The sequence below is a fragment of the Argentina anserina genome, chromosome 3, assembly GCF_933775445.1.
Source record: "Argentina anserina chromosome 3, drPotAnse1.1, whole genome shotgun sequence".
In the NCBI taxonomy this organism is placed as follows: domain Eukaryota; kingdom Viridiplantae; phylum Streptophyta; class Magnoliopsida; order Rosales; family Rosaceae; genus Argentina; species Argentina anserina.
Genome location: NC_065874.1, coordinates 2,869,502 through 2,893,975, shown reverse-complemented (window position 1 = coordinate 2,893,975; position 24,474 = coordinate 2,869,502). Strand labels below are relative to the sequence as shown.

Here is a 24,474-nt window from a genome sequence, read left to right as displayed (position 1 = left end):
GGCATCTCGAGCTCGCCAACGTCGTTTTTGACGATCCAGATGTCTGATTCGAGGTGAGGATTGGTATAGATGGGTTATGTGATTGATTTGTTGTTGTTTTTGGGTTGTTTTGTGGCGATCGGAGGAGTGGTGGAGGTGTTGAACACCGCCGCTTAAAGCGGCGCGTGTGGAAGCGTGGGGTGGTGCAGGGGCGGCCTAAGGCCGGAGGGAAGGAGAGGGGAGAAAATAGGAGGGATTTGAGGTAGCGGTGGCGCGATACGCGCCGTGGTTAGCCTCGGCGCGTGGGTCCCACGCGCGGCCGGCCGGAGGTGGCGCGTGTGCCACACGCGCCGCCGTGTGGCGGCGGTGTAAACAGTTTTGACAGAAGGGTATTTTGGTAATTTATTGTGTACGGTAAAAGTAAATGTAATTTTTATTTACTGCGGTAAATGTAATTAAATTTTACCTTCGGTAAATGTAATTATAAATTACTTTCAGTAAATGTAAAAAGTAATTTTGTAAAAGGGTAATTTAGTAAATTTTATTTACTGAATTTGTATTTACATTAAATCGTACGTATACGTACAGAAATACGTATTAATATTAATACGTACAGAAATACGTATTAATATTTATACGTACAGAAATACGTATTATTATTTTTACGTACAGAAATACGTATTTAATATTTATACGTATAGAAATACGTATATAATAATTATACGTGCAGAAATACGTATATATTATTTATACGTACAGAAATACGTATATATAGTACTTATACGTACAAAAATACGTATATAGTATTTATACGTACAGAAATACGTATATAGTACTTATACGTACAGAAATACGTATTAATTGAGTATTGTACAGTAATCGTGAATAGTGAATAGTGAACAGTAACTTCGTATAAACCAAAATTGCTGAACAGTAACCGTTTATTACTGTTTTGGCATTTAAAGGTTTAACGAAACGATCCTAAATTCCTTTCTTATCTTTTCAAGGTGATCTATAAGCGAGGGAAGGAAATTAGCATCGGGAATTGTGGAAATTACGCTCAAGTCAATAAGGTGAGTAAAATCTCACTGAATTTACGAATCTACCCTCGTGGTGATTCAACATTTTGCAAGTGTGTTTATCAAATGAATTATAACATGTATATAATTTAGTGGACTACATATATACAGTATAATGGTAATAAGTACATATTATATATATAGTTCATTAAATTACGTACTGTTATTAATTCATTAAAAAAATAGTCATTTCGGTGACGGAAAATTGAGCATGAATATGTGAGAATGTTGTACGTAATTCTTCAGGTGTTTATGAAATATGACATGTATAGGATATAGTGGACTATGTATATAATGTATAAATGGTAATAAATACGAATATATATAGTTTGCTATATAATATACTGTTATGAGTTTTATTGTGGTGAGATCGTGAAAGTTTTAAAACGTACAATATGATGAGTGATTATTGTACATGATTTTATCACGAAGAATGTTAAAAATTGTGATTTGTCTTCGGACGTGATGTGTGGTACAATATGATGTGTGATTATTGTACGTGATTTTAACATTGAGATTGTTAAAATGTGATTTGTCTTCGGACGTGATTTTTGGTACAATATGATGTGAGATTATTGTACGTGTGTGGCAAGTCGGAACCTAGCCTTTGGCCGGGCGAAAGTTACGATACAGTTAGAGCTCTAGTCTGTCTGCCTTAGTACTGCATGTGAGGTAACGGGTGGTTATCTGCTCATGGGTACTCGGTGTATTTTGGATGTTGGGTAGCGGGTGGCTATCCAACATCAACGGTGTATTACGAGAGGGGTAACAGATGTGTACCAGCGTTCTTGGTACCCGTATTATAAATGCATTGGGTAACCAGAAGGGTTACTTAATTTCCTCATGAACGTTTTATTTCATATTTCTTTGGGTCAACCAGATGGGCTGACGAGTGACTCATGAGGGCATTTATATTTGTTGTTGTGTGATCTTTCGTATATTTTGATATGCGAATTATATTTGATTTTACTCATACGAGCTGTAAAGCTTACCGGGTTTGTGTTTACAATCCCGGTGCACCAATTCGATGGTGTAGTGGATGACTCCGCAGGTGTATATTAGCGGGAATTGACGGACCGCTCAGAGGACTTGAAGTGATTTACCTCCAGCTTGAGTGAGGATTTTGTGTGATTATTTTGTGAGAGATTGTGAGGATTATTACATTCCAACTTACGTAATGTAAATTATAAATTTGGGTTGTAATAATTGGTTTTCCGAGTTGTAATGATAACTCAGTGATGATCCGCTGTGCACTTAAATGATTTCGATTTTATTGAGATTATTTTGTGTTTAACGACTTTAGAATTTTGAGTTTTTAAGCTCGAAATTTTGGGGTCGTTACAAAAGTTTCCTAAGAAACCCAATGAGTCAAAAGTAAACTCTTAGACTCGTCATATTGAACGTTTCAGAACAATTAATATTTCAAACCCTTTCGTTTTCATTTTCGACTAAGAAAATTGGAGAATAACCAACTTAATAATATCCGGAAACTCATTGGAAATTAGATATGAATTTTTCGGGGTATTACAACAATCATTCCATAAGTTGAATTGTTATGAAAGCACTCCATTCGCGCTGACTCTTGATTGATTGGCACATGGTGTCACGAACTCACGGTCATATATATATGTAGTTAGCAAAAGAAATTGAAAATATAGATAAACTGCCCAAAATCTGCCTAGAACATGCCTGAACCCGCCCAAAATCCGCCTAGGTTTGTTTTTTACTAAAAATGACCAGACATCTGCATAGCCTAAATCATATTGGATTGCCTGCGCCTAGAGCCTAGGCGGCCACCCAGACCGATTTTCAGAACCTTGTTTTTAACATGTACAATGCATATATAGTTACGTAGTGAGTCAATGCAGAATTAAACATATTAGGTACGTAGGTAAATAACAAATTAACAATCAATTTCCCCAGGAGGATATGTAACCATGATTCCAGGATTCGAATAAACAAGATTAATTATATACTTAAGAAATGATAATTGGTTCTATCTAATCGAGTGAGAATGTCCTTCCGTTTTTGGGTATATAGCCATATCTAGTAAGTTTAAGGATGTTTCATGGAATGTGCTTACAATACTTGTCTTCCTAACATATCTGATCCAAGACGATGGTGGAGAATCAAAATAGTATTAGAAAAACAAAATGTTTGATAACTGATCACGATTAGATCATCCCTCCATGAATAAGAATATTTATCAAGCAATTAAATGGTCTATCGATTATACTATTGTTGAAGATAATTCAGCTCTTAATTAAGATATGTACGTACGTGACTGATAAAACCATATTAAGATTTTATTTTATTTTTATAAAAAAAACATATTAAGATGATATCAACATGCATTAAATCATTAATTAACACAAGCTCTTGCTCTTTGAGAGCCTAAGTCCAATTACAACAAAAGATTAAAATTCTAGGCTTGTAAATCTTAGATTTCCCTATATTCTCCGGTGTTCACCGTGTTCTGGCATGGCCCGCCTGTAATCATCTGTTGGCCGCGCCGGTCTTCCTCTAGGCTCTAGGCTAGGGTTGGCGTTATTACGTACATCTCCGATCCATATTCTACATGTACCAGTTGAGCTCCATATTTCATCGCTACAGTCTACAGACAAACCTTAAGAACACAGACACCAATAATAAATCGTCCACACATCAACATTCGAATTCAAAGGCACATTTTCACTCCCGCTCACTCCTTTACCTCCAGATTTTCTGTGCCAAATAAATATTTTAAACCATGTTTTGGTCTTCAAAATAGAAACAGATTTCTTTTGTATACAGTTGGGGTTGCCTGCAGCATGTGCATACCAACTGAAAGCATTTAATCTTACGCATGTTGTGTATTTACTTCATGCATGTTAGCATTTAGTGATGGGTGTTGGCGCAATTTTTGCTGAGATAGACACACATACCCATTTTCATGTTGCACGAATTAGACTTATACGTACCCCTCTTCCATTCACTGTAAGCATCCACAGCTTCCACACTTAAACATATTGTACGAACTCAGATTCTTGGCCTAGCTAGCTTCCAAGTTTGCTGCCAGAGATCACTAAATGGCATGTTTAGGGCAACCTCTTCAAGTATTACAGGTGATTTTCGTAAAGTATCTAACTTCAGTATTATGTGTTTTATAAATCATAGAGAGAAAATGAGGCAGTAATAAGAATTAAAGATTATCATTTTGCGGTAAGTTAATGGTTTAGGCCAGGTACACAACTATATATAAATGTACGTTATATCTATATTGATCGACCCTGTGGAACTTATACTAATTTCATGTAATGGACATATATAGCTAGGGTCGAGTTATGATTGTATCAAACTTTGGTGCAGACAAATTGGTGGAATAGAGAAGAAGCAATGTGATTAGAAAGGGAAAAAGACACAGAAGTAACAAAGGCTTCAATCAATACCAACGACGTCGTACCCTTGAGGCAGATCGAAGACTTAATGAGAGGAATGGGGGGTATGGTACACAGAGAATTCACTACAAAAATGCAGAAGCGCATGTTTGCATCAGACTGAACAAATTAGATCCAAGCAACACAGCCAAACTGAGTCTCTTTCTTAACTAGCTAAAGAAGAGAATCACTTTAACTGGTAGTACCCTATGGGTCGACTTCAGTTGCTATAATTATGTGATGGCTTCTCTTTTCGAAGTTTCTGCATAAATTTCTGTCTGTCTGCTCCCAAACTCTCATATGCAATCGTCACACACGATCACATAGGCCGTGGTCCCTTTTTCTGATCGATAATTGTGTGATGATCTAAAGCGATGAAATAAATACGTTATGGGGGATGTGGAATGAATTGAACGGTTATTATGTGTAGTTTAAGGTATAGAATAGGCATGGTAAGTATATGTTCTTACTTAGGCACCTAAAATATTTGATCGAATACATTCTTGCACCAAAGACTTCAGTTTTTGTTTTGTTTTAGAACACAAATCCTTCGCAAAATTGAACATTATATTCATGCATGCCCTTGATTGTGGCCAGACACTTTTTTCCTTGAAAATGTATAAACCTATACATCACCATGTAAAAATGCTTCAGCTTGATATGTATTTGAAAGCAGTACAATACTTTCTGAAATTTTACTAGTTACTGTTAGTTTCTTTTATTTCTACTGTTAGTTCTTGCCAGGTGTACTCTTGTAGAAGAGTTAGCTAGAGCTCAGCTTTCTTTCTTTCGATATAGAGTATATATAGGAAACTATGCTCTCTGTTTTCTGGTTCTGGATAATTGATCAATACAAGTGTTTTCCTCATTACTTTTCTCATCTTCTTCGCTGCAAACCCTAGCCTATCTCTGATGCCATGGCTATCATGGTATCAGAGCTGCCATAGATGCTGGACCTCTTATTTACGCTTCCGCAATGATTCTAATACAAGAAGTTGTGCTTGTGATTTCAGATCTGAATCGATTTAAGCTCTGATTACTCTGAAAGCTTGGAATCAAGGTTTCGATGGGATCGCACTGCAAATCCTGAACTTCGATAACAATCTGAGGTGAAATTGCTTCCTTCTTGTTCAATTTTGAAGTGATCGTATGCCTGTGAGTTTTATCGCTATGATTTTGGAGAATCTTGAGTAGAATTGAAGAGTATAGATATGTTGGAGCAAAACCTTGTCTTCGCTTGAGTAGTAGAGTAAAATTGGAGCAAATTTTTTTTTAGTGGTGGAGTAAAATTGGAGTTGAGATTTCTAGTTCGTGGCTAAAATTGAGAGTATTCTTGTGATTGAAGAGCGTTGCTGAGCAAAATCGTGATCAAGTCTAAGTATTATGAGCAGTTTTGAGAATTATGAGAAGAGGTTGAGTAGTTTTGTTTCATGTATGAGCAAAAATTGAGTAGATTTGTGTGCATCTATTCTAGTAGCTTGAATGCTTCTTTCAACGTGTTGAGTTTCTTTGTTGATGATTTATATGTTTTCTTGGGCAAATCGAGCAAATTGAGAGAATTGAGCAAAATATTGAAGAGCTGTTTTGGTTTAGAGCAATTTGTGCACAAAATCTTGAGCAAGGTCATTGTGTAGTTGAGTAAATTGAGGAAATTTCTTGAGCATGAAAGAATCTGTGTGGTTGAGTTGGAGTATTTTGTGGATATCATGAGCAGATTGGTCAGATTGGTCTACAAAGTCTGATGTTAGAATTTTGCAGTAGAATTGAAGATAAGGTGTTTGTAGTTTTGCTTATATCAGTGAAGTGCTGATCTGTTTGTTTCAGAATTATCTGCACTATGGCTTCACAACCTACTGTTCTTACTCATTCTGATGTACACTCTCTGCTGAGTGTTATTACCATGAAACTTGGAGAAAGAAACTTTATAAAGTGGAGCTTCCAGTTTCATGCTACTCTTGCTGGTAATGGCCTCTTTGGTCACTTTGATGGTTCAGAGATTCATCCTCCTCGTTATGTTCTGACTACTGGGGGAGAAATGACTAATGAGGAAAGTGCAGCATACAAGAACTAGAAGCAAACTGATATGGCCCTAATAAGTCTCTTAATGGCCACACTTGATGAAGACGTTGTGGATGTGATAATTGGATGCAAAACAGCAAGACAAGCTTGGCTTGCTCTTCAAGAGCGTTTTTCTACTGTATCAAGAGTGAATATTATGCAGCTGAAGACTGAGCTTCAGACTCTAAGAAAGGGTAGTGAGTCAATTGAGAAGTATTTGCAGCGTGTTAAGGATGCTAGAGTTCAACTTTTATCAGTTGGTGTCACTGTTCCAGATGAAGACATTATCATTGTGATTTTGAATGGTCTACCCGATGAGTTTTCCACTGTTAGAACAGTAATTGAAGGAAGGGAAACTCCGATTACTCTTAGGGATCTTCGATCTCAACTTCTTGCAGCTGAGAGGCGCATTGAAGGAAGTTTCTCTTTTCTTCCTAATATGGCTGCAATGGTTGCTCGTGGTGTTGGCTCCAAGAATGGTGATAGGAGTGGTCCTAACAGAGGTTGGAGCTATAGAGGTGATGAAAAAAGGAAGGAAGAAAAGTCTAAGAATGGTACAGTTGAATGTCAAGTTTGTGGGAAGAAGGGTCACACAGTTGATACATGCTTTAAGGTTCATAAATGTCAGATATGTGGCAAGCACGGCCATCTTACAAACACTTGTTATCAGAATCCAGAATACAAACCTCAAGCTACTCAAACTCAAGAAAGACCAGCGTTTGTTGATCCATCTCCCGAGTGTCAAATCTGCTTCAAAAAGGGTCACAGTGCTGTGACTTGCTTCTATAGATCAGATGTCCCTGCGGATCATCCGTCTCTCTCCATTCCCACATGTCAAATCTGTGGTGTAAAAGGACATGTAGCTCTCAATTGTTTTCATAGAACAAATTTTGCTTATCAGGGCACTGAACCTCCTACATCCTTGACAGCTTTATCTGCTCAATCAACTAGAAACTTTCATGGAGTGACTCATGGAGGAAATGTGATTTCAAGTAGAGTTTCTAACTCAAGTTTCTCTGGTGGTTTTCATCCAAGTTCTGGAGCATCTTCTTCAAACTCTAGTAGTTTTTCTACAAACTTCGTGCCATCTCCTGCTCAAGAAGTATGGATTGGGGATTCTGGAGCTACTCATCACATGACATCTGAATTGAGGAATCTTACAATTGCGCAGCCCTATACTGCAGATAACAAAATTACTATTGGTAATGGAACAGGTTTGAAAGTAGCTCACACTGGTTCTAGCTACATTAAGCCTTCTGATCATGTTCTGAAACTGGAAAAAGTCTTGCATGTTCCTAGTTTAACTATGAATCTGCTATCGTTCACTAAGCTTTGCAAAGACAATAATTGCTTCATTACTCTTGATGAAAGTAACATTGCTGTGCAGGACAAGGCATCCAAAACAATCCTCTATCAAGGAAAGAGTAGTGAAGAAGGTCTGTTCCTCTTCAAGTCTCCTCATGTGTCCTCCATTCCTGAGCTATCTCATACTGCTCTTGTGAGTTCATCTTCAACATATCCTATTTGGCATCAGCGTTTAGGTCATCCCTCTTATCCTATAGTGTCTAAAATGTTGGCTAGTAGTCAAATAAAATTGTCTAGCTCTAGTTCCAGTCATATATGTTCTCATTGTCTGGAAGGCAAAATACATAGACAACCTTTTGATGAGTCTGAAAACAGAATTACTGAACCATTTCATAAAATTCACTCTGATGTTTGGGGTGCAGCTCCATGTCTTTCAATTGAGGGTTATAAGTACTATCTTACCTTCATTGATGAATGTACGAAGTTTGTGTGGATTTTCCCACTTATCAATAAATCTGATGTGTTTACTCAGTTTGTGAAATTCTATGCCTTTGTTGAGACTCAGTTCGATTCTAAAATAAAAATTTTCCAAACTGATGGAGGAGGTGAATTTAATAGCAAGGCTTTTCAGAATTTCCTAGATTCTAAAGGCATTTTGCATTATATTACATGCCCTCACACCCCTCAGCAAAATGGTGTTGCTGAGAGGAAGAATAGGCACATTGTTGAAACCGCAATTACTTTGATGTCTACAGCTGGGGTTCCTAAACAATTTTGGTTTCATAGTGTTGCTCATTCCTGCTATCTTATCAATAGAATGCCTTGCAGATCTCTCAATATGATTTCTCCATATGAACTTTTGTTTCACAAAGTTCCAGATATCTCTCAGTTGAAAATTTTTGGATCATGCTGCTATCCCTATCTCAAGCCATATACTCATGATAAGCTTGATCCGAGAACCACTCAATGTGTCTTTTTGGGTTTTGCTTTAGGCTACAAAGGGGTTTTTTGCTACAGTATTTCTCAAAACAAACTGTGGATGTCTAGACATGTTGTCTTTGATGAGTCATCTTTCCCATTTATGTCCTCCTCCATTCCTATATCATCTAGGGTAGATTCTGCTACCTTCTTTCCTTCCTCTACTCATCTCACTACTCTTCCTTTAAGGATGCCTGTCCCCAATACTGGGGTTCTACTCAGTTCGTCTCGCACTGTGTTTGAAGGGGGGAATGAAGTTGCCAACTCCATGGATCAGAATAATGGAGGTGCTACTGCTGTTGTTAATATGAATTTTGAGGATAACAGTGCTAGATCTTGTACTGCTGATGAGAATTATGGGAATAATAATGTTTCTGATAATAGTTTTGATGGGGAAAAATCTTGTTCTCAAATTTTGAATGCTGCTGAAGTTGATTCTATACTGGTTGATAATAGTGGTAGCAATCTTGGTAGCAATAATAGTGCAATAGGTTCAGATGAAGGAGTGCATGCTCATGCGATTGCTTCTACTAATGGTTTTAGTGATGATCAACTTGATGTGTTGCAATTTGGAGGAAATATTGACGTTAATGCAGATCTTCCACAGGAGCTAAACTTCATAGCTGATCAGAATTATAACGAGCATTCAATGATGACAAGAGCGAAGAATGGAATTGTTAAACCGAAAACATTCGAAGATTATTATTGTTTCTCTGCTATTGTTCAACAGAAGTTTTATGATGAGTATCCATTTTTTAGTGGATTCACTGCTATTACTGATATAAGTGACATTGTTGAACCTAAGTCTTTCAGGGCTGCTGTAGGCAAATCAGAATGGGATCAAGCAATGTTAGAAGAAATTGAAGCTTTACAGAAACAAGGTACATGGTCTCTTGTCCCCTGTCCTAAAGATAGAAATATTGTGGGAAGCAAATGGATTTATAAGATTAAGAAAAATCCAGATGGTACTGTTGCTAGATATAAAGCAAGATTAGTTGCTCAGGGTTTCAGTCAGTCTAAAGGTCTTGATTATGGTGAAACCTTTAGTCCAGTGGTTAGACACAGTACTGTCAGGGTCATTCTTGCTCTTGCTGCGATGAATAGTTGGGAATTAAGACAACTAGATGTTAAAAATGCCTTTTTGCATGGAGATTTGAAAGAAGAAGTTTATATGTCTCAACCACAGGGTTATGTTGATTCTAATCATCCAGATTATGTGTGTCTTTTGAAAAAGTCCTTATATGGTTTGAAGCAAGCTCCAAGAGCATGGAATGAGAAATTCACTAGTTTTCTTCCAAGCTTAGGATTCACCTTTTCTCATTCTGATCCTAGTCTCTTCATTAGACATACTTCAAACGGATTGGTTGCATTATTGTTGTATGTAGATGACATTGTGATCACAGGTTCAGATACCAAAGGTATTGATGAAGTCATTTCTGAGTTGAGCATGGTCTTTGACATGAAAGATTTAGGACAGTTATCATATTTTCTTGGTCTGGAAGTTGTAAATGTTCAGAAAGGGTTGTTTATTAGTCAAACCAAGTATGCCAAAGATTTGCTTCTCAAGACAGGCATGGACACTATTAACTCATGTAACTCTCCTTGTTTGCCTCACTATCAAATGACCAAGGATGAAGGTACTCCTCTGAAGGATCCCTCTATGTACAGGAGTATTGTTGGAGCTCTTCAGTACTTGACGTTCACAAGGCCAGACATAGCCTATGCTGTTAATACTGTATGCCAGTTTATGACACAACCCTCAGATGTACATTTTGCAGCAGTAAAGAGAATATTGCGATACTTGAAAGGATCATTACATAAAGGGTTATTCTACAGTTCATCTGGTGCAAATCAAAACAGTGTTGATGTGAAAGCATTCTGTGATGCAGATTGGGCCGGCGAGGTGATTCAAAAGCGCTCGACTACTGGTTTTGTTGTCTTTATCGGAATGTGCCCAGTTTCCTGGCAATCCAAGAAGCAAGGGTCAGTGTCTAGAAGTTCAACAGAATCAGAATATAGAAGTCTTGCAAACACTGCAGCTGAAGTAAGTTGGATTAGGCATCTTTTATGTGATCTGAAAATTACTATTCCTCATGCTCCAGTTCTCAAATGTGATAATCTCTCAGCCTTGGCCTTAGCATCTAATCCTGTTTTCCATTCAAAGATTAAACATCTGGATAATGATTTTCACTTTGTTCGTGAAAGAGTACAGCGGAATGATCTTTCCCTTCAGTATGTTCCTACCACAGAGCAAACAGCAGATGTTCTAACCAAAGGCTTAGCTTCTCCAATCTTTAAGACTCACTGTATCAATCTCAGGCTAGTAACCCTAGCTGAGATTGAGGAGGGGTGAAAGCAGTACAATACTTTCTGAAATTTTACTAGTTACTGTTAGTTTCTTTTATTTCTACTGTTAGTTCTTGCCAGGTGTACTCTTGTAGAAGAGTTAGCTAGAGCTCAGCTTTCTTTCTTTCGATATAGAGTATATATAGGAAACTATGCTCTCTGTTTTCTGGTTCTGGATAATTGATCAATACAAGTGTTTTCCTCATTACTTTTCTCATCTTCTTCGCTGCAAACCCTAGCCTATCTCTGATGCCATGGCTATCAGTATTATCGTATCAAATCCCAAAAGTTAAGATTAATTCACCTAATATGAACTTATTAGAGCGACTTTTAATTTCGATCTACTTACATTTCGACTTTTATTCATCATGTATTGTCCTATCTCAATTCTTAACCTAGAGGATCCAAATTGTCAGTAAACGATGGCTTATTGGTAGTGGAAAGCAGAAGTCGTTCCAGAGCCGTTATATGAAACTGCAAGCAGATCTATGTGAGAATTAATGTATCTATCTCTCATGCAGTGTGAAGTTGAGACTCATGGACATTGAAAACAAAGACGTGGAGATAATCGCAATTCAAACTGATAGCTAGTTCGATTACACAGCACGTTCTTTATTTACTTAATAGAATTCCGAGCTAGACCATAGCTTATTCGAGAGAGAAATCGGAGAGCAATGAGATCAAGGAGACATAGAAAAAAGAAATAGAATTCTATATTCTAAATAAGAAAAATCTATATTCGAATAGATCGATTTCTATATCATTTATATATATATATATATATATTAGAAATAGCATATTATCTAGATTCTAATATCTATTATGATATTATGATTATAGATAATAATGTATATGTAATTAGTTAAATTTATATTTAATTAAATATAAAAATTCTTTTAATTTTTAATTTTTAGGTTTTAGGTCATGCTTCAATTAGCTCTCCATTTCTAATTTTTTAAGGTCGTAACTTTCGTAGTAGTTTCATCGATGTTACCTACTAAATAAAAAGCACTTAGAAAAAGAAGAAGTAGAAAAATGAATAAATATTATAATAATTTGATTCTACGGTCGCCCATAGTAAATGGACCAGAAAATAGAATTTATTTTTTCGTCTTAAAAAAAAAAAATAAAGCAGCTAGATCGAGCAGCTGCAGAGATGATTGGAAAAGGAGGGATTTGAATAATCCGCTGCGTTTTTTAATCTTGATCAATCGGGATTCATGAGCTAGCCTTGCATGTCGGAATCGAACCGACATCACTTGGACCAAACCTTTACACCCTTCCTCTGCATAGCAAATTCTTTTTCTTAGGTCAAAGCTCTACATACTACATAGGAAGTTGGACACTCACCATATCATATAGTCCACACACAATAACACATAGATCTGTTGCTTTCATCATCTCCCCATGTGAAAATTTGCTGCATATATGTGTAGACATCTATTTTAAAACATCAAATACTCCCAGCTTTCCTTATCTATATAGCGGTAAACTTCACCGGTCTGTATATATTATAGAACACGCATATATATCTCTTTCAATTCACAGGGGCATTGTAATATTGTGAAATGAATTATCTGAAAATGATTTTATATCAAGGAAAAACTTCCACATATATGAAAATTATTCGTCAACCTCTATATATAGGCACTCCATCACAATATAAATAAAGTCCTCACTATTTGATGAAATTTAACTGATACTGTACGTACATCATCGAAAAAAATGATACTGTACGTACCAATGTTGCAAACCATAACTGCCTTCTTGATTTTCAGAGTTTTTGAATAAACAAAAGTGAAACAGCTCCGATTCAATTCAGTGCAACCAGTTTGGATTGATGAAGTTTATACGTGAAGAAATACCATTTCTCTTTTTGCCTTTTTGCATGAAATATGGACGAAGAAACAAATGCCAGAGACAATCACAGTGCATTTAACCGATCGCGTAGACCAAGAGTTTGATATATCCCGCTAGGGTTGATAGGGTCCTTCATCCTCATGATCGGTTCCTCTAGGAATTTCAAACTGAATTTAAGTACTACTGTGCCTATTTCTTCTACCCTCTACGTTTTCAACACCTGATCCAACGACTAGATCTAGAGGCAATTATCCATTGGCTGCCTAAGCTGCGGTCAACATGCATTACGAAAACTAAGCTAGCTAGGATCAAGTTAATTTGAGTTGAACGTTGGGTCAACATGCACTTAATTACTCATGTAAATTCAAAAGTAATTAGAAATGGGTCTACGTCTAAATGACCATACGTTTTACATTGCAAACCTGCATATGTTACACAGTCTACACTACAATAATCTAGTGAATAACTAGTGATATATGATCACCTCCAGTTAAGAAGTACTTTCATACACCTGCATACACATATGTCTATGTGTTTAACTGTTTATGCATGTATAATTGTATATTGAAAAAAAAGAAAAAAGTCTGCTCATGGTCTGGATAAGTTATGCATTCGAATGCTCTAAATTTATAATTAATGGTGTTAAGTAGAATTCGACATGCATCAAAAGACAGTACGTCCGATTATGCATGTACTCATGCATATGTAGACTTCCTTGTAAATTTTTCTAGCTGCTTATGTTAACAACACCAGCAAAACGATTGTTGAGGAAGTTCTCTGTAGTCTGTACTACTGATCACTGATCGATGAGTCTACTGACTCATCAAAGTGATCAAGCTAAATATATAGATACGTACACATCTAGGGCTACTGTACACAAATATAAAACCCAGGATACTTAACTAAGCAGGATTGGATGAAAGCACAACTGTCATGTCAATGCACCAGTATAACCCCCTACATCCTCCAGCTTTTTTCTTTATATATCTGCCACTGCCATTCTACGTACTGCTATACTGTGCGAGTTGCGTGCAAGCTTTTTAACCAGGCGTCATGTCGTAAATTTCACCTAAAGAGATATATGAGATTATCAAACTAGCTTCAGTTCGTTCTTAATTGACCTAGATCGACAAATGATCGAAGATTTCAATTAGATTTCGAAAAAGAAAGTAAATGCCCTCGAGTCAATCCAAAATTGCAATTACTAAGCCCCTTCCCCTCTGCAACATATATTGACTTTGAAATACCACCACCGCCTCTCTCCCTACAATATTTCCCCTATTTATTCCTGTGCAACAACCTCTTCCTTCTTCCATTAGAATAATCCCGCACACAAACCCTTCCTCACCACTCCATTAATACTCTCTGCAAGTGAAATAGAGAAAGAAGGAGACAAACTGATCAGAACAATCCTAACTTTTCTCTCATCACACCCACACTGGGCTTCTGTGTTCTTGCTTAGCGTTTAGGGCTTGCTGTGCCAACTCTGATGAAGATCCTAATTAACCACCCAACAGGTACTCTTTCTTTGTTCCCTTTGTTTCTCCTCCGGTGTTCTCTTAGCTCGATCTGTTTCAGTACATGAAATTTTTTGAGTGTATAACAAGCATTAAAACAAAAGTTTTAAGGAAGGGATGGGCCGGAGAGTACTATTATACAGTACTAGTACTACTAACCTAGCTCGTTCTCTCTTTTACCCTTTTATTTACTTCCATCTCCTTTCTTGTTTATCTTCTCACAGGCGATTCCTGTTGTGGGTTCTATCCTTTTTATTCATAGATAGAATTAAATTAACTAGTTTATACTTTATACAAATATTAATTTCTCCTCCAGTCTCTTCCTATTTTTATATTTTCTTGGGGAGATGGGAAGGAGTAAGTACAATTAATTTATGAAATTTAAAATGAATTATACAGGAGTTGGTGATGAGACTCTTCCTATATAAGAAGTGATGTTAGATTGGCCTAGAAGATCCATAGCAGAAACACAAAGCTAGTGCAGCAAAGAGTTTTAGTTTCAAGTTCTTCTCCATCATCAATCATGGCTTCATCAAATAGACACTGGCCTAGCATGTTCAAATCCAAACCCACCCACCACCAATGGCAGAATGACGTCAGCAATCCGCCACTCTTGCCAAACGGTTCATGCCACAGACCCCCGTACTCAACCACAAGTGCTACAACATCATCAGGTTAACTCAAATTTGCTTCTCAATTTAACCGTCGTCATTGATAGTTTGATACCACACACAGTTGTATTTAATATTAAATGAATGAGTGTAACCGTGTGCAGGGCTCGAAGATCAAAGGACGCCGGAGCCAAAGCCGCGATGGAACCCTCGCCCGGAGCAGATTCGGATTCTCGAAGCTATTTTCAACTCCGGGATGGTGAACCCTCCGAGGGACGAGATAAGGAAGATCAGGGCTCAGCTCCAAGAGTACGGTCAGGTTGGTGACGCCAATGTCTTCTACTGGTTCCAGAACAGAAAATCAAGGTCCAAACACAAGCTTCGCCTGCAGCACATCAACTCAAAGCAACAGCAACAATCCCATAAACCATCACTGACTGCTGCCCCTTCATCATCATCTTCGTCTTCCGAAAGATCCTCTCCCAACAAACCACAGCAGCATTCAAACAAGACCTTCTCTATGGGGTTCTCCTCACCACCACATGTTGTTACAACTCATGATGTTTCCAACATCAACTCTCCGACCGCTTCGGTCAATCAGACGTCCTTTTTCCATGCTCTTCCCAACCCTGAAGTCTTGCCCGAGTCGGCCTACTTATTTCCAGTGAATAACCCTACTTCCACCAACGGGCCTGTATCTAGCGCTAATTTCAGTACCACGCAAGGGTTTTGCTTCTCCGAGCTGGCGAATGTGGTTCATGTGACCAACAGTCCCGATTTTCATGGACCTTGTACTAATTTCTTGCTTAGTGAGATTATGAACAACAATTGTATGGCCTCAAGAAAAAATGATCAAGATCAAGAGATGAAAGCAATGAAGATGGACCAACAGCAGCAACAACTCAATTACAATGGCACTGTCACCACTTCTCCAGCAAGTACTGGTGCCGTTAACGTTGCGGTTCCATCCCCCATGACTCACATTCAAGGTAATTTGAGAAATTAGCTTACTTTCAATTTTTTTTACTTTCTTCAATATACACTTCTAAGTTCTAACCCTAGACTGTATACGGTGAACTCAGTTCTAATTTAATTGATAGATTAATTGATTTTTATCATTCTTATTAATAGTTCTGACCTGCACTTATTAATCACGTATATAGTTTAATTTTTATATATACGATGAACTCAGTTCTAATTTGATGATTGATAAATTAAATGATTTTTTTATTTTTTTTATTAATAGTTTTGATCTACATATCACGTATATAGTGCGTGTGTGTGTGTGTGTGTATACGCGACCTTTAAGCTTGTACTCGACATTTAGGTTTTATCCAATCTGATTAGACAACCCAAGTTCGCACGAAGTAAGATCAAATATAATGGGTGTGGTCAAGCATTGTGTCTGCAAAAGAAAATGACACAATTCGCAACATAGGATAGTAACCAATATGAGGAATCCCTAATATGTTTGGTTTCTATCACTGTTATAAAATTAGTGAGGCTCTCATCAAGTAGGCAAGTATGAGTGTGATTGTCTGTCTTTCTTTCACTGAGCTAGCTAGCTTTGCTAGGTTCTGATGTGATCAGTATCATCATCGATCTGCTCTTATCAAGTGCATGGGTTCGGTTGATTGGTCAGACACTTCAGAGTTCAGACCCATATGTAATTGATGATAATGATGATGAAGAGAAGTGACTGACTGATTACTACCGTATGGCTTCATATATGCAGGTATTGGTGAAGCTGGTGCTGCAATTATGGGAGCGGGAGGTGCGGCGAAATCAGTGGTATTCATCAACGACGTCGCATTTGAGGTGGCTGCGGGACCCTTCAACGTGCGCGAGGCTTTCGGGGACGACGCCGTCCTCATTCACTCTTCTGGTCACCCTGTTCTCACCAATGAGTGGGGAGTTACCCTTCACTCTCTTCACCACGGTGCCTTCTATTACCTCGTGCGCATCTTCTCTCTCGTTTTGATTTTATTTACTTGGTCAAATATGCAGTCGTTTATTGATGTGTTTTCATGGTGTTGTTTTGCAGATTTAGGAGATGGATCTGTGGAAGCTGGTGAGCCAGGGTTTCTGCGCCGCATGTCGTGTTTCTGTCTTTGAATTTATCAGCTGCTTGCTAGGGTTTAAAAATATTTATAGGGCTTTCAAGTGTAATGGGGTCAATTTTAGCCTAATTAGTTTCAGAAGTTTGTACTACTGTCATGGATTGCTTATTATATATGTGCTAGTTATTTGATCGATGATCTTTTTCTTTGTGAAAGCATTAATTTAATTTAATCATGTATACTTGTGGAATGTTCATACCAACTAGCTAGGTCAATGCAAAACTAAGTCGGATCGTTCCAGATGAGCTGATAGCATCAATCTCATAGTTTCCTGCTGATTTTCGATTAGCTTGCTTGAGGTTGAAGGTTCTCGCTTTTTAGAGGATTTCTTTTAACATATATCTTCCATTCCACCCAACACTTGGATCAAGCTGCCACGTTTATACCTTCATTCAGTAGCAAGCACCGTAGACTAGATAAAGATAAACAATATATATTGGCTGAAATAAAGTACTAACCTTGTTTGAAAGACCATTCCTCTATGTGGTCCAAGATCTTCCACCTCCAAGGATTGCATGATGGGCAAGCTCGTGCATGTCTACATAAATCTGAGCAAATTAACTGATAAAATCTTTGAAAAAAAACAAACTGATAAAAGTCATAAAACGGATGGCAGTCTCATCCCTCATAGCTTGACATACACGGTTCAGCATAGTGTGCCAAAGTTAATTAAGCAACACTTTACACACACACAACACCTACACAGACGTCAAATATATACTCCAATGAAACCATGTTTTGCCTACAGGCATGGTGCTTAACCAAAGGGCTTGCATGAGATTTTGCATTACTAAGCAATACAGCGATCTCGACATAGATAGAGAGCATTAAGGGTAGGGTGTGTTATATGTATATAGGCAGTTCAATTCAACTCGATCCCTTATATCTGAAACGGAAAGTATTAATGTTCGAACAAACCCTCAATAGTTCGTTGCTTTTCATCCACTGCAAAATCCATCAATCACTGTTAATATATAGAACCAGAACGCCGGAGTGGTTAATGTTATATCGAGTGGTGCAGATGTTTAACGTGAAACCTGGTGTGAACAGTTACAGTAGTGTCTATTTGATATGATTGACATCGATCAAACAAGACCTAACTTGCTAGCTATATATCTATTTGTATTGTCTCCAATCCAATGGAAAGACCTTGCATGAAGTAAGTAATATACCAGTCAAGCATGGTCCAAAGATGACAAAGAATTGAGGTGCTTTCTGAATCCCCTTGTATCGGGTCGACTACTCGTCGTATTGGTCGATGATTTGATTTGGGTTATATATATATATATATATATATATATATATATATATATAGTCCCTATCCAGAGTGAAGCTTCATTCTGAAAATTTAGAGTGAAGTTTCAATTTTGGCACACTTTTCGGTCAAATTTTTTCACCATAAGTGATTCAATATTTAGGTATGTTATTCAAGATCATCTCTACAAAGTTTCATCCAATTTGACAATGGTTTGAGCTTTCAAAATTGAGATTTACACGAACGGTTCACGTTGAACAGTTTTAATTCATTCATTGATTTAATCTAATTTCAATACCTTAACGATGTCCGAATTAGGTGAAATTTTGTAGAGATGATCTTGAATAGCATACCTAAATATTGAATCAATTATAGTGAAAAAATTTGACCGAAAAGTGTGCTAAAATTGGAACTTCACTCTAAAATTTCAGAGTGAAGCTTCACTCTAGATAGGGACTGTATATATATATATATATATATCCTCCCAATGAGGAATCCATTTTTTTTGTTAAAAAAAAAGATAGTTTATTAACTAATTTTTCGATTACATTTTTACATCTCAACTGTTCAGCTTTTAGAGTCTAATGTGTAGATCACCTCTGTAAATTTTCAGCTAAAATTGTGATCGTTAAGATATCAAACTTAGTGAAAACAATAAACGCACAAAATCTGTCAAACCTGAACTGTTCATATTTATAAGTTTAATTTCCAGTTTTGAATGCCTTAAACACATCCATTTTGACTGAAATTTTATTGAGTTGATCTACACATTAGAATCTAAATGTTGAACAGTGAAGATATTGAAATGTAATTAAGAAGTTAGTCAAGTGAATTATCCCTTTAAAAGACTCAAAAAAGAGAACTATTTATGGAAGAGCCCAATATATATATATATATATATATATATATATTTATGGAAGAGCTCATTCAGGTGCGGAGGTCCGTACCTTAAGCTAAAGTACGAATTTTCAATTTTTATCAACTTTTCAATCGAGTTTCACATTTCTACCGTCCAATTCTTAGGTAATAACGTATAGATCATTTCTGTAAAATTTCAGCCAATTTGGTAATCGTTAAGGTATCTAACTAAGTTAAACCAATGAACGGATTAAATCTGCCGAATTTAAACCGTTCATGTGTATAATAGAAAAACGCAGTTTTGAGTAATTTAACGATTACTAAATTAGCTGAAAATTTACAGAGGTGATCTATACGTTATTACCTAAAGACTGGATAGTGGAGATGTGAAAACTAGATCAGAAAGTTGGTAAAAAATAAAAATCCGTACCTTAAGCTAATGTACGCACTTCCACACCTAAAAAGTTCCCGTATATATGTATATGACTGTGTTTGTCTCTGTCTCATTTGCATTGGTTCATCTCCAATATGAATGCCCCCAGCCAAGGGATTAGGTGAAGAGTTGATGAAAGACTACTCATGGGATTCTTCTTTTCTGGGCAGGCCATGCCAATGTGATTTGAAAGCTTCGTGTATATCAGTATATGTTCATTGGATAATTGACATGAACCAGCTAGGTTTATCCGGTAGATGTATCTGAGAATGAGAAATGTAGAAAACGTTTAGTTGTGGACATACGTTTTCAGAGCAGGCTATGGTCTTTCATTTTGATCGGACGTTGGCATGCGTGAGTTTGTAATTTTGTATGCAAAATCCAATCGATCACGTTTTGACCGAACGAAATGGACGATGACTTGTCCATCTCACTTGATTTTACACTATTAATTCACCTATCACCCAATAAACTTCTTTCAATGTTCCCTACAATTTAAATTACATAGAATTCCACATATATAAACCTTCTTACTGTGACTTCTTTTGGTAAATAAAGTGCTCAGAACTAAAATTTAGCTCTTGAAGTATTATTTTTTTTATTTAGCATAAGAGGAACCATCTCCAATAATATAGGGTCAAAATTTAGTCATTTTCCAATATATATCTAACATTTGGCACAATCTGTTTTTTATTAGTTAACCCACATACCAAATTGGTGCCCCCGTTTATTTAGCCCGGACTAGCCATAGTGCTAAATATGACCATTTTCATAACCCTTTGGCCCTTTTTATTTTTCTTGTTGGAGTTCATTATAAGGCTAAAATTTAGGAAGTGGCCCACCCTTATTGGAGATGGCCTAATGATTGACGTATAGATCATCATGGTCTTCGTACTCCTTCATAAAAGTATACATGAAATTATACTGCTAATAAACAATTCACTTATATCAGTTATATGATTGGATCAAGTGCTTTATACTAACTTTCTTGATGATAAATTCGAAAATTAATTCAAACTTCATTTGGAACCGTATACGTACATATCAAATTGATCCCTATTGTGATCCCTATTAATTCAAATCTTTGGCTTGGTTCCAGATCCAGGGTGGTACTGGCCACCTGTTGTGATTTATAAAGGTAGTCATCTCCAAGGGTTCTTGGGTGGTGGCTTGGCAAATTCACTCCTACTCGGCGGCTTTACGGTGGTCAATCAAGGTCTGGGTGCTAGGATTCTTCGTCACTACTATGGTGATATGGCTATCTCCTAATTCAATCTCCAATCCTCATGTCTCGGATCTCGTCTTAGATCGCCAAGTGCAGTGGGTAATGCCGGCGTCGGTTAGTCTTGACTGCCCGAGATTGGGTTGTTGTTGGGCGTTATGTGCGGAGAGACGACGATGTCGGCGATGGTGCGCACAATGTCCAGGTTTGGCGGATTAGCGGTGTGGGTGCTCATTCCTTTGGGTGTCCTTAACACAGGGATTTGAGATCAGGCTTGGTGTCAAGCTCTCACTTGGGCTCTGCTAGTTGTTGTGTTGGAGGGCAAGGAGGCAGCTCCTTTGCCTCTAGTGGAACTAGTCAATTTGACAGAGTGCGAGGGTGACCCCGGTGATGCTGTTTTTGCGGTCCATGTTGAGTGAACTCTCTAAGAGTTGGGCAATTTCTTTAGATCTTGTTAGGTTACCTCATCTGAGTAGGATGGCCCTAACGGGATAATAAGTGAGTAGACTCACATTTAATTCTAGATTTTTGACTACTTTGTTTGTTCTCATTGATGATTTGGTAGCGTAGAGTTATATATGTTTTGTTTGTTTGGCTTGTATGGTTCAGTTGTTTTGAAGCCTTACAAAGTGTTACATGTTCATGTTACATTCATACATTAATATACGACTCTATTGTGGATTCTAAAAAAAAAAGATTGTTCCCTATTAAAATTTAACCACTTAGTATTAATCTCTAGAAGAATATGGCCGTTATTTTTCAACTAATAAATTTTGATTAATCTAGCAGATGTTATTTGAATGTTTCTTTATCTATGAGTTAAAATGGTAAAATGGTTTAGACGTTGTTTGGGACCCGTCTCCTTAATCACACCCACATTTCCATATCTTGGTTGCTGTCTTCAATCTCTATCTTGCTCTCAAAATCTACAAAACCACCCCCATTTCAAAACCCACATGCCCAAACTAGTTATTCGGTCCCCAAATTTCCAAACCCAATAACCAAACACCACCCTGTTTGAGTTTTGTTGCAGAGAAACAGAGAAAGATAGAGACATTTGAGAACCCATTTATAGGAATTGCCCAAGGAAATGGGAGCGTACAGAGCTGATGATGATTACGATTACTTGTTCAAGGTGGTGTTGATCGGTGACTCTGGGGTTGGCAAATCGAACCTGTTGTCCAGGTTCACCAGGAATGAGTTCAGCCTTGAATCAAAGTCCACCATTGGGGTTGAGTTTGCCACCAGAAGCATTAGGGTCGATGATAAGGTGGTTAAGGCCCAGATTTGGGACACTGCTGGTCAGGAAAGGTTTGGATCCACATTCTTTGTTTCATTAAAAATTTCAGCTTTTTGTGGATCTTGGAAAATTGCATTTTGGTTTGTTCTTCGTTCTGTTTACATTGGTATGGTACAGATTGGATAATGAATATATGAATCAAAAAAGGATTAAACTTTATGATGTTGCCTGTTTGATTGATATCTGTGGCCTCTGGTAAATTGCAAATAAAAATTTTGAATGTCCTAGGAATGAGAATGGTTTTTGAGCTAGCTCAGCTGAATTGTTGTAGCATTCATACTCTAATGCATGACACATTTCAGGATATATAACATGGTTTAGTTATCTTGTTAAATTTCTGAATTACAGACTTGTTGGTGGACTTTGTTTATGTGTTTGTTATGCTGAAATGTAATATATATTCTGGTGTTTCTAGATGTTCCTTTTGTTGATTTTGAGGTACATTATGGAGGGTCCAATGCTCTGCAATGTTGATACTTGTGACTAACATTTTACCTTTGCATAGGGTAGATTTTAGGATGTGGTCCAGTTTAATGACCTTGCAACTATTACATTTGGTTTGTTCTTATTTACTTTAGAAGTTGACATGTATTTAGTATTGTAGCTAAACCAAGTCGGGCTAATAAGGCCACCAGGTTGTCTGACTCTGACATTTGTAAATTGCAACATAGTGTGACTTTACCCTTTTCTGCAAGTAGTGAAGCTTTTTTTTTTTGGTTAAAACATTGTATCATTTGGTCTACGTACCGGAACTGATAACATTCGAGATTATGCAGGATTATACACAAAAGATCCTTTTTTGGCTCTATCTTTAGCCCTATGTCTCTTATCCTTAGGAGGTCTTCCTCCACTAGCAGGTTTTTTCGGTTGCAGTTTAAACAATAAGGAACATAGTGTGACTTTACCCAAACTTTTCTGGTTCACCGGTAGGGGAAGATATCAACACATTTGAGTGATAACATCTATCCCCTGTTTTTTCTGGTCCATGTTAGCTATATATAATATATGTGGACTGCTATATTGTGATGCATGCTATGTAAAGTATAGGCAGGCAAGTGAGGATGGGAACCTTATTCTACGTTAAATTTTACATATTGTTATGAAGATCCCATCTTGAACAAATTTTCGCAATAGTTGTAATAAAGCAGAGGCATCTCTCTACCAAACCCTGAATTTTCAAATGAAAAGGAAATTTTGCAAGATTGAATGGATAGAAGAAGTCTCAAATGATCTAGCTGCACGAACGTCTGGGTGAATATAAAGTATAAACTTCATTTCCATTGTTCATTTCTTTTGCTGTAGGTATCGGGCAATCACAAGTGCATATTATCGAGGTGCTGTTGGTGCATTACTAGTCTATGATGTTACTCGTCACGTTACATTTGAAAATGTGGAAAGATGGTTGAAGGAACTTCGGGACCATACAGATGCCAACATTGTGATCATGTTGGTGGGAAACAAGGGAGATCTGCGCCACCTGCGAGCTGTATCCACTGAGGATGCCCAGGCTTTTGCTGAACGAGAGAATACCTTTTTCATGGAAACATCTGCCCTTGAGTCGATGAATGTTGACAATGCTTTCACAGAAGTGCTCAGCCAAATCTATCGTGTTGTAAGCAGGAAGGCCCTAGACATTGGGGATGATCCAGCAGCCTTGCCCAAGGGACAGACGATCAATGTTGGTGGCAAGGATGATGTATCGGCCGTGAAGAAAGTTGGATGTTGCTCCAATTAATCACGGAGGAATTGGTCCGACGTACCTCCCAGAGGCCATGTCAATACAGAAGCTGACCCAAATCCATGAAATTGAGTCTGAACACTATGTTTGGATACTTGAGGTGTCTTGAAAACTTGTCTTGTCCATGGTAGCCAACATGTAGGAATTTAAGAAACTGTTTTTGTTCATTCCTTTGATTCAATTTGAACTGCTTGCTCCCCTTGTGCATTACAATATTATCATCTCTTAGTTGAGTTTTATCTTGCTTGAGCATTCTATGAACATGAAACTGAGCTTTGTGCTACTAAAGTACTAATGCTCTCAATCGTCGGCAAAAGAAAGCTAGTCTCATAGGCCATTGGCGTCTTTTTATTTTGTAGTTGTATTGTACACTACAATTCATCTGAGAGTTTGCATATC

The 24,474-nt window shown here is 37.4% G+C and overlaps 2 protein-coding genes across 2 annotated transcripts; both read left to right on the top strand.

Annotated features, from left to right (window-relative positions):
* Nucleotides 1-15,061: 15,061 nt before the first annotated feature.
* LOC126785705 (WUSCHEL-related homeobox 9-like) lies at nucleotides 15,062-17,199 on the top strand. The gene is made up of 4 exons (XM_050511331.1): nucleotides 15,062-15,212; nucleotides 15,314-16,138; nucleotides 16,885-17,105; nucleotides 17,194-17,199. The coding sequence occupies exons 1-4, from the start codon at nucleotides 15,062-15,064 to the stop codon at nucleotides 17,197-17,199; spliced, it is 1,203 nt and encodes a 400-aa protein (XP_050367288.1).
* A 4,706-nt stretch (nucleotides 17,200-21,905) lies between these two features.
* Nucleotides 21,906-24,309, top strand: LOC126786199 (ras-related protein RABA1f). The gene is made up of 2 exons (XM_050511951.1): nucleotides 21,906-22,348; nucleotides 23,640-24,309. Exons 1-2 carry the CDS (start codon nucleotides 22,128-22,130, stop codon nucleotides 24,070-24,072), a joined length of 654 nt encoding a protein of 217 aa, XP_050367908.1. The 5' UTR covers nucleotides 21,906-22,127; the 3' UTR covers nucleotides 24,073-24,309.
* Nucleotides 24,310-24,474: the final 165 nt, after the last annotated feature.

What these genes read in the sequence shown, in the direction of transcription:
- LOC126786199 (XM_050511951.1), top strand. Translation starts at nt 22,128, where the DNA reads ATGGGAGCGTACAGAGCTGATGATGATTACGATTACTTGTTCAAGGTG. An exon ending in GACACTGCTGGTCAGGAAAG is followed by an intron (nt 22,349 to 23,639) that starts GTTTGGATCCAC and finishes CTTTTGCTGTAG; the next exon opens with GTATCGGGCAATCACAAGTG.
- LOC126785705 (XM_050511331.1), top strand. Translation starts at nt 15,062, where the DNA reads ATGGCTTCATCAAATAGACACTGGCCTAGCATGTTCAAATCCAAACCC. An exon ending in AAGTGCTACAACATCATCAG is followed by an intron (nt 15,213 to 15,313) that starts GTTAACTCAAAT and finishes AACCGTGTGCAG; the next exon opens with GGCTCGAAGATCAAAGGACG. An exon ending in CCCCATGACTCACATTCAAG is followed by an intron (nt 16,139 to 16,884) that starts GTAATTTGAGAA and finishes TCATATATGCAG; the next exon opens with GTATTGGTGAAGCTGGTGCT.